The sequence below is a fragment of the Pezoporus flaviventris genome, unplaced genomic scaffold (assembly GCF_033815535.1).
Source record: "Pezoporus flaviventris isolate CSIRO_AGI_PZ_B2104156 unplaced genomic scaffold, CSIRO_AGI_Pfla_v1 ptg000007l, whole genome shotgun sequence".
NCBI classification, from domain to species: Eukaryota; Metazoa; Chordata; class Aves; order Psittaciformes; family Psittacidae; genus Pezoporus; species Pezoporus flaviventris.
In genome coordinates this window covers 32,360,887-32,370,574 of record NW_026892555.1, presented here as the reverse complement: position 1 = coordinate 32,370,574, position 9,688 = coordinate 32,360,887, and the positions used below count along the sequence as shown (strand labels likewise).

At 42.8% G+C, this 9,688-nt stretch overlaps 1 protein-coding gene across 3 annotated transcripts; it reads right to left on the bottom strand.

Annotated features, from left to right (window-relative positions):
• Positions 1-442: 442 nt before the first annotated feature.
• Positions 443-8,026, bottom strand: RPL7 (ribosomal protein L7). 3 transcript variants are annotated; one of them, XM_061448290.1, is made up of 7 exons: positions 7,880-8,026; positions 6,857-6,959; positions 6,207-6,373; positions 5,452-5,589; positions 4,984-5,093; positions 3,410-3,620; positions 443-2,578 (listed from the first exon to the last, which is right to left on the bottom strand). In XM_061448290.1, exons 1-6 carry the CDS (start codon positions 7,891-7,893, stop codon positions 3,412-3,414), a joined length of 741 nt encoding a protein of 246 aa, XP_061304274.1. In that variant the 5' UTR covers positions 7,894-8,026; the 3' UTR covers positions 443-2,578; positions 3,410-3,411. The 3 variants fall into 3 exon arrangements, with proteins under 3 accessions (XP_061304274.1, XP_061304272.1, XP_061304271.1); XM_061448288.1 differs by having other exon boundaries at positions 443-2,539; XM_061448287.1 differs by having other exon boundaries at positions 443-497.
• Positions 8,027-9,688: the final 1,662 nt, after the last annotated feature.

Genomic DNA, 9,688 nt, shown 5'->3' with positions numbered 1-9,688 from the left:
AATTATTTACAATGTGGAAAAATGCTGCTATTTCGTAAAGTGTTTTGGGTTTCCTCTGGTAAAAAAAATACCTGAAGATGTTCAGATCTGAAGGAATTAGTCAAGATCATGATTTTAAATGAAGAACTGATTTACCTCTTCTTCGCACAGCTTCCTGGTATACTACAACCACACAGGAATCCTGCCCACTCAATAGCACACAGCTCAGTCATCTGCTGTACTTTTAATCACAACAAAGTAATTGCTGCCCCCCTAAGCCTAATGTGTTACCTGCACAAATCCTTCCACATTTTTTTTTTCCTTCAAATGAAGGTGAAAGAATATTATCCATACACTCTTACTTCAAACCACACACAGTTCTTTGAAACAGGTTATTCCGAAGTTAACTTAGCAACTACCTCCACAAGAGGATCACAAAACGAAACCAATCGAGACAACACTGTTTTGTGCAAGATGGTTTTATTAACAGACCAAAGTTTGCATCTGGGCATCTGAATCTGAAAGGGAAAAAAAAAAAAGTATTATTAGACACATGTAAATCTGAAGCTATTTTGGCCACACAAGGAATTAACACATTTCTACAGTTCATCATTTGGGCTGAAACCACTAATTTTGTTTAACTGAATTTAAGATTTCAATAACCTTGCAGACAATAACTAACATCTCTTCACTCAAAATTCAAGTGCCAGAACTACAGAATAAATATTTCTGCTTTGAACTATTGGTAACTATTTTCCTATTTGTCTACAAGCTTAACAGAGGGAACTCAATATTTAATGACATACTAAAGCACTGTGAGTATTCTAACTTTTGTGGCAGGGTAACTATTTTCATCACATTTTATGGACTGTCTACATACAAAAATGAAAGTCAAAAAGACTTAAGACCAGCTCCCATAAAATTTGCTTGAGAACAAATGAAATTCAGCATTTTGCCAATACTGGATTGTCAAAATTTGGTATCAAGTAATACGCTGTTTTTCACAATCTATATGAACAAATTGGTACTGGATGTCTTTTTATTTTTTAAATTTAAGACTGTCACTTAAATATAAAATTAAGACAAACAGCAGGAAACCATCTACATATAGGGAAGAGGAATAGAACTGACAGTACAGAGTATTGCCACTACTTTAGCTGCCCATTGCCTCAGTAGAAACTACAACATTCTCCTATTTTCTATGTGTAGGTTATTTGTATTCCGGACACGTACTCTATTTGGAACAGTAGGAAAACAGTGGGAATATAAAGTGCAGGAGACAAGATCAGTTTTCTTAGCTTTATACCAGAGGTCTGTTTGTTTGCAGTCCAAGCAGCCAACTGCTTGTAAGCATGAAGTAAGAAACTGCAAGGTCACTTCCTAAATGGAAAGACAGATTAAAGCCCCGATATCTACTACCTACATGGGAAGTTGAGCTAGAAGTCCAATGAAAAACACAAACAATCAGCTGAATATCTGTAGTTTCTCTGCCAAAACATTACTACTCTCACACTGCAGTAGTGAATTAGACATTGCAGTAGTGAATTAGAAGCTTCCTTCCTGTAGGAAGGGAAGAAACCCCTCAAGACCACGAGCATACTTCTGATGTTTGGCAGTGAAGAGTGAGGAGAAAGGATCCACAGACAGAAAAGCTGCAGGTTTTCAATTAAAAACAGCAGTTTCCATCTTATGCTCAGAAACCAGACAAGAGAATGAAGTGAAAGTAGCTTAGCTCAATCTTGGTTACAACATCTCATGCTAACTTAAGGGAAACATCTGCTGCTACTGAACTTTTTTTAAGAGTCTATGCCACCAGCAGCAAAATTTCTACAAGAAAGCTAGTGTAAGTAACATATTTCCTCAAGCATCACAGCAATTCTGCTTCTCAATGTTGCCCACTTCTTCCCAGAGTTGAGCTAAAAAGCTTTACAAGAACACTGTCCCTGGTAAACAGCTATTTTCCCAAGCACAAGTTTCCATGTGCCATGTAACCAAGTGCTTTAAAACTGCTGCTTCACAGATAGAGCCAACAAAGCAGCATGCAAGAAGCCTGACGGAGCAGAAACTGAGAAAGAACAACCTACAGAAAAGCTTCAAGGAAAAAAAAAAAGCTGAAAGGCAAATGAAAGATATTTCATACGTTTCCTTTAGCTCCTTGGACAGACAGCAGACCTTCATAAGCTTAACTTGCTCTGTCTGCCCTGTTGGCTATAAAGACTTAGAACAACCTTTCAAAAAATCGTATTTCTGAGAACTCCCACAAACAGCAACTGCACCTGTTTTAGGCTGTAAAGTCACATCACTACCCACTGGTTTTTTATTAACCAACACTCTGGAAGTTAGGAATTCCTAAGTAAACTGCACATCTTATTTTTAAAAAAACACACACCCTCTAAAACAAGCAAGCAAACAAACAACACAACACCCCCAAACCCAAAACAAACCAACCAAAATCCTTTCCTTGGGGAAGACTGGGTCTTGATTATTCTTTCTACGCATTCCAACACAATGAAGTTTTCCTAAATTCCAGCACAGCTGTCATACCACAGAGGCATTTATCCTTGATTGAAAATAAGATATGGGCAACACCAAAGCTACTCTGGTGTGTAAAGAGAGTGGAAAAGTCAATGGGAAGTATGAGAACTAAAGAAAAAAAATAGTTTTAGCTTTGAATGGCAGACTTATCATCAAAGCAGGAACAGCAGAATGACAACAGCAGATGGGAACACAGATTGTCTGAACTAGATACTAACTTCAGGACTCAGCCATCACCGTCAAACTGCTTTAAGTATTAAAGAACCCTCCTATTTCTAAAGGGTAGACTATTCAAATGGGCAAATTAGACTTTCAAAATTACCATCTTGGTTATGTTAACATGAAAGCTTAAACTGAATCATTCTGAAGCTTGAAGAAGCTGAAAATTTCTATCATTAATATGGTCTAAATTGGTAATTTAATTTATCCCAGTTCTGAACAGGTTTTTAGAGCAGAAATCAGACAATCTGAAAAAAAAAAAAAAACGAAACCCCAAACCCAAACCAAAAGCCTCACTACTTGCAATCATAAGGCTTTGATTATATTGAAAATTCATTAGTGAGAGCTGAAAATTTTTGCAGAGATCAAGGCTTCTCATCATAAAACCCAAATAAGTTTTAAAACAAGTTATGGTTGAAATTAAAAGTTATTGGTAATATTTAAACTTCCTAAACATACCACCTATAAAGAAGATTTAATCTCTTCACAAATGTTTTAAGCTTTAGTAAGATTTTAAAAATAAAATAGAACACTATTGTCTAAGTAGCTTTATACTGTAGGTATCATCCAAGCATGAGTGAGTATGTATTAAACCTGAACGTTCAGTCAGTAACGGCAGCAGCCTACACAGCAGAGATGGAACAATGGATAGTAATAACCTTTGGTAACAGCTCACCATTAGTTCATCCTCCTTATGAGTCTGTTGATCTGGTCTTCTCTGTTACCAGCATCCCCACCTTCCACGAAGTGGATAGTTTTCTTCTTCATTCCACCCCGAGGAGAGGATAACTTGAAGGGCCAAAGGAAGTTGTTCACAACTTTGAAGTTCTTGCCAACAGTGTAAATTTCATGGATCACATCTTCCATGCAGATGATACCAAGTTTTCCTAAAATTCAGAATGTTGCTTTCAGAAAGGCTACAGAGCCACTGGTCAATAACAAGCTACAAATTATCACACCATTACAGTCATACCTACTTATTTGATAAGCTTCAGGAAGTCAGAAAGCACCCACCCTATTATGACACCCATTCAATTCAAATGGCTTAGCTGCAGCCAACTCAGGATTACTTAGTTGTTAGATTTGGCAAGAGGCACCAATTTCAACTGCTGAGTATTTGTTGCCAGCAATGAAGAACAACAAAACCAAGCCCCACTTAGTGAATCTTAGGAAAAGACTGTGTTCTCTGAAGAAAAGCTAGATTAAATACACTTAAACCACAGTTATGTGTAGCTTAGGGAAATTCACTGAACTACTTATTCTGTTGAACAATGCAACACATATTTCATCAATGCCTTTCCAGAGTCTTCAGTGACAAGTCATCTTCAGTGACAAGCTCATAAGAAAAGCTATTATAGCATAATGCTTGTACCCTAAGAGCCTGATTATCTGTTGCATTGGAAAAGGAACAAATGTGACAGTCTAATATGAACTGATACACAATCAACTACCAAAAACTGGAGACATGCCCGCCTGCTTTCACTCCTAGCATGACTGGAAAAGAAGACGCCTCCTAGAGCAGTCTATTTCTTGACAACTGACCATCACACTTCATTTTAACCTAATACACTAATCACTTTTACGAGCTACTTCATCTGACAGGAAGTTTTAGAAGTCTGTCTACCAGACCACAGAATAGTTCAGTTGGAAAGGACCTCAAGATGACCTAGTTCCAACCCCCCTGCCATTGGCAGGGACACCTCACTAAACCACGTCACCCAAGGCTCTGTCCAACCCGGCCCTGAACACAATGGAGCATTCTCCACGTCTTTGGGTAGCCTGTTCCAGTGCCTCACCACTCTCACAGTAAAGACCTTTTTCCTTATACCTAACCTGAACCTCCCCCCTGTGTAAGTTTCAACCCACTACAGTTCCTGATGAAGAGCTCCTCTCCGGCATCCAAACAATATCTAATACTGAGACCTCAAAGCTATCTATGATGGGTTTCTTTCCTCCTGCAGCACCTTTTCGTTACTGAAAGATCTGCTGACCTATTAAAGGTGAAGGTGCTTACATTTAAAATTACAAATTTAAAATGCTAAAATTTGATTCTTTACACTGGTTTCAAATACTTTGTAATGAAAGCTACTTCCAGCTTGCTCTGTATTAAGCTGTTAAGAAAGAAGGAGAGATTAACCAACCACTACTATTCACCAGAGACAATAAGGACAGCTGTCCATCTTCACATTAATGATCCAAATAATGCAACAAGTTGTTGGTTTCTTTTTTGTTAAGTGAAGCACTATTTACCAAGGCGTTTCTGGATCAGGGAATTATCAGTAAGAGCAATGCGCTGCTTGTTGATCTTGCCATAACCACGCTTGTAGATCAGCTCATGCACAGACTTCAGATTGGGATAACTGGAACAGTCAATTAAAAAATAATCAGAAACAAATTGTAAGTCTTTGCAAGCCACACTCCAAGTTAACATCCCTGAATGAAACTTCCGTAACAAACAATTTAAGATCAATTCAGCATGTTCCACATGTAAACAGAAAAGCAAGCAAAGCAAATCTGCCTCACACCAAGTTCCCAAGGACGCCAGTATGAGAGTGGATCTCATCTAGCAAGGATCACCTTTTAAAGCACTGCCTTAATCATGCTTTCAATTCAAAGCACACAGAAGATAGAAAAAGATTTAACATAAAGAAAACCTGCAAGTATAGTGCAGCAAAATGCAAAAGACACCAATTTGACAAAACTGGCCATTTCACTCACCCCCATGCAATATAGGGTTCAACAATCCGCAGCATGTTGATAGAAGCTTTGTTGAGTTTTACAAACGTGCCATTGAAAATCTGACGCAGGCGAAGCAGCTGTAGCACCTTGCGGACTTTGGGGCTGACACCATTGGTGCTGGAGAACATAGGAAAAAAAGCCTCAGTTATCTACATCCCAGAAAACACTAAGTATCAGTTTAGAAACAATTACATTATTTCCATATGAAATACATCACTATTTTACCAATTACACAAAGCAAACTTAGTAAATTATTTCTATGCATTTCAGTATTAAAACCTTGGAAATAAGCATTACACTGAAATCATTTACAACTATCCTTGTGCTCTCCCTGAACATAAATTCTTCCATTCGCACCTTTTGTTAGTTTCCTACAATACTTTGCCAGAGGAGTTAAACACTTCAAACAAAGCCTGCAGAACGATACGGAATAATGGCATGTAATTTTATCAAAATTAACGCAAAACAGAGCAATTGTCTGCATGTATCTGTAGCCTTGCTCCCTTCTTAAAAATCAGGGATTCCTAAAGACAGAAGACAGACAACGTAATAATTCTGCACTTAGCTAAATAAGCCTCTCGTGCATGTACAACATCCTGACAACAACTTTCCAAGCCACCAGTGGCATATTTGATTTGATTTACATATTTAAGCCCTCAAAATAGACAGATAGCAGGAAAGCCAATTTCAGTGACTTTAAACATGAAATTGTTTACATCTGCATTCAATCTTACCCTCTTATCCTGATCACAAATGCCAGCTTTGGTTCTGCTGGAACATAGTAGTTGCCAGCTTTTCGGGCCATCCTGGCCATGCGGATCTCCTGCCGATACATGTGTCTGTACTCCTTGTGGTAGGCCTGGGCTCTGGCATAGATCAGTTTTCGTTGTGCCTTACGGAACTGCAATGCATTCGAAAATTACTTAAGATTTTAAAGTATCTTTTAACACATGGAAATCACTTTCAAATACTGTGGCATATTCTAGAGATTACCACAAATAGCACAGATTAAAGGAACATCTGCCTACATCAGGGAGTTTAGAATCACCCTCAGTCATATTCTAGAGAGCCTGGAAGACTGTTACACAGCACTGCTGCTTTACCTTCAGCAGTGTTATATGCCAAGCTTACCCTCACAAAAGTAATATATCTCTTGCCTTGCAAAAAACTAACTTTAATCTTACAAACAGTATGTTTTGTCTTTACTCTCTCCAGAACTGGCTTTTTTATGGATGAAGAAAAAGACACTGTAGTCCCAAACGTTAAGAAAATACCAACATGCTAGACTTAAATGCTGCAAACTTCTGTACTGCTCTGTATCAGCAGTAGTAGCTGGTATTTCAGAAAATGAACAGTTCCAGTTAAGAAGCCATGAAATAGTCACCTTTTTTATAGCCAAAATCTTCTTCTGACGTTTGGCTTTCAAAGCTGCATAAGCCTGCCGTTTCTTCAGCAGGCTTTCTGGTACAGATGGCACCTTCTTTGCTCTAAATGAAAACAGACAAAAAAACAACAAAGGAAACAAATTCCTTTTAGCCAATTTGAAGAAACTGGGCTTTAAAGCTATACATAACATACAATCAGTCAATGCAAACTCTTAACATAATGTGCATATAGCCCTCACTGCCTTAAGCCAGCTCACTAACATATCTTCCTTGCTCCCACTGTTACCAGGCCTTCATGCAGCCTGAACAGCTCACCTACACAAGACAAAGCACTCTGACACACCAGCTGTTGAGCTGCCCAGAACAGTAATGACTGAGACCACTTGAGTGATAAGAAGTGTTACCCCTACTTTGATACAATTTGCAGTAAAAGTCTGTTGCAAGCACATCTCTTTCAGATTAACCTTTCAATTGGTGCTTTAAGCAAAAAACTAGGTTAATACAAATTTACTTCACAGGACTTCAAACTTACTCAAGTTTTTAAACTCTCAGATGTAACAAAACTTGCAAGACCAGTGTTTCTAGAGCCATAATTACCCGTGAGGGCTCGCACCCTCAGCGCACCCGGCTATGACTTCCTACTTGAGCCACACACCCCTCCCCGGAGCCGGCGCAGCACTGACCGCCCGCCCGCAAAGCCGGGAGAAGCTATACGGGCCCAGGTCCCTCATCACGGAAGCGGTGCTTGGGGGCCAGCTCTCCCACCCACTTCACCGAGGGCCGGCGGGGCTACAACCGCTGCAGGCGGAAGAGACAGGACCAGCAGCGGCTCCATCCCGCCGAGCTGGACCCTATCCTCTTGCCGCTCCCAGACCCAAGTCATTTATGCCCGTCCCGCGCGTCCAGCGGAGGCCTAGCAACCGGGGAGCGGTAGACAGCGCCTCGGTGGCGCGGACAGGAAACAAAGCAAAGCCAGAGCCGCCGATGGCGGCGGATTGTCCTAGGCCTAAACAGCCACTTACTCCTTCTCCGCCATGATCAGCGCCGGAAGAGAGAGGCCGGGAGCATGCGCAGGCCGAACTTAACCAGCCCGCCTGCGCAAGGCAGGGCCCTCGGCGCCGCAGGACCCCGAGTTCGGGCGCCCGCGGCGATGCCTGGCCGCGGTGCGAGCGCCGGTCTGGTCGTCGACCACTTGAGGTAAGAGCGCCTGGGTGGCGCCCGGCGGGGCGGGACTGGCGGTATTTCGGGCCGGCGGGAGCTGCTCCGCCGGCCAGTATAGCCTTCCCCGCAGGAGGCTGTGAAAACTTGCAGTGCTGCGGCTGCTAGGCGTCTCCTGTCTCCTATTCCAGCCTGAGAACCTGAGCTGAAAGCCTGTAGGATGGGCATTACCATCCTGGCTGAAATAGAGTCACAGACTGGTTTGGGTTGGAAGGGACCTTCATGATCATCTAATTCCAGCCCCAAGGCAGGGACACCTTCCACTAGATCAGGTTGCGCAAAGCCCCATCCAACCTGGCCTTGAACACTGCCAGGGGTGGGGCAGTCACAGCTTCTCTGGGCAACCTGTGCCAAGTGCCTCACCATCCTCACAGGGAAGAATTTCTTTCTAATACCGGATGTAAATTCCCCCATTCCCCCTTGCCCGATCACTACATGCGCTTGTAAAAAGTCCCTCCCTAGATTTTCTGTAGCCCCCCTCTAAGCACTGGAAGCTGCTCTAAAGGTCTCCTGAAGTCTTTTCTGCTCCCCAGGCGGAAGAAGCTCAGCTCTCTCAGCCTGTGCTCATAGCAGAGGTGCTCCAGCCCTCTGAGCATTTTTATGGCCTCCCCTGGACTTGTTATAACACGTCCGTGTCCTTGTGTTGGGGGCCCCAGAGCTGGAGGCAGTGCTCCAGGTAATACACCGTGCAAAAATGCTAATTGTGTAGATAGGGAAGGGGGGATGGTTCAGGAGGAGGTTCAGCCTCGCACCACAGTGATGTTTCATTTTGAAGGCTGTGGACAGGATGTTTTAGGCCTGACTGTGTAAACCCCTACCTCTGCTCTTAAAATCACTCACCGAGATTCTAGCCCTGGCACACCATTACCTAGGCACAGAAAGAGGGGAAATTAGTGGAGCTTGGAGCAGAAAATAATTACCAGTGTAATAAAAAAAAAAAAAAAGTGTATGGCACTGCACTGGAGATAACAGACACTGAGCTGTGTGTTTGCTGGTTTTATCTGTTCCCTGTTCATGGCACGCAAACGTAGCACTGAAGAATGTTACTGAGATTTGAGTTGCAGCTGTGTCAATACTGATTTTTGTCAAATAGCATTGCTTTATGCTAAGAAGCTTGCATTGCTTGATCTCATTAGAAACGCCATAAAAGGCCGCAAATGTGCAATAAACATCTACAACATTAACCAAAGGAAAAGGCTTTCTCCCAGAACTTTAGAACCCGGATTCCTGCTAAGCCTAAAAGGCAACGTTCACAAATACAAAGTACCAACAGCTTTTCTGAGAATGGGTGGTTGCGCAGGAGACCGTGCAGGGAGGAAGAACGTGTCAGTGCTCTTCGGCAGGCGGCGGCAGGCCGCGGGATGAGTCCTGTCCAGCCACATAGAGGAAGCTCTGCCCGGGCACGCCGCTGCTCCAGCCAGCGAACTCCGCGGGCATCCTGGGGAGCCACGAGGCGCCCTCCTCCGCCTCAAGACGGCGCTGCGCCCGGAGGAGCGCTGGGCGCCGCGCACTCTGGGACACGTAGTCCCCGCCGCCGGACCGCCCTCCCCGAGCAGCTAGGAGCTCCAGCCCGCCCTGTTCCACGAGGCGCGGAACCCGTCCCCGGCGGCGAG

Coding starts and splice junctions, on each gene's coding strand:
- RPL7 (XM_061448290.1), bottom strand. Junction 6,374..6,856: donor AGATTTTGGCTATAAAAAAG/GTGACTATTTCA, acceptor AATGCATTGCAG/TTCCGTAAGGCACAACGAAA. Junction 5,094..5,451: donor GAACCCTATATTGCATGGGG/GTGAGTGAAATG, acceptor TGACTGTTCCAG/TTATCCCAATCTGAAGTCTG.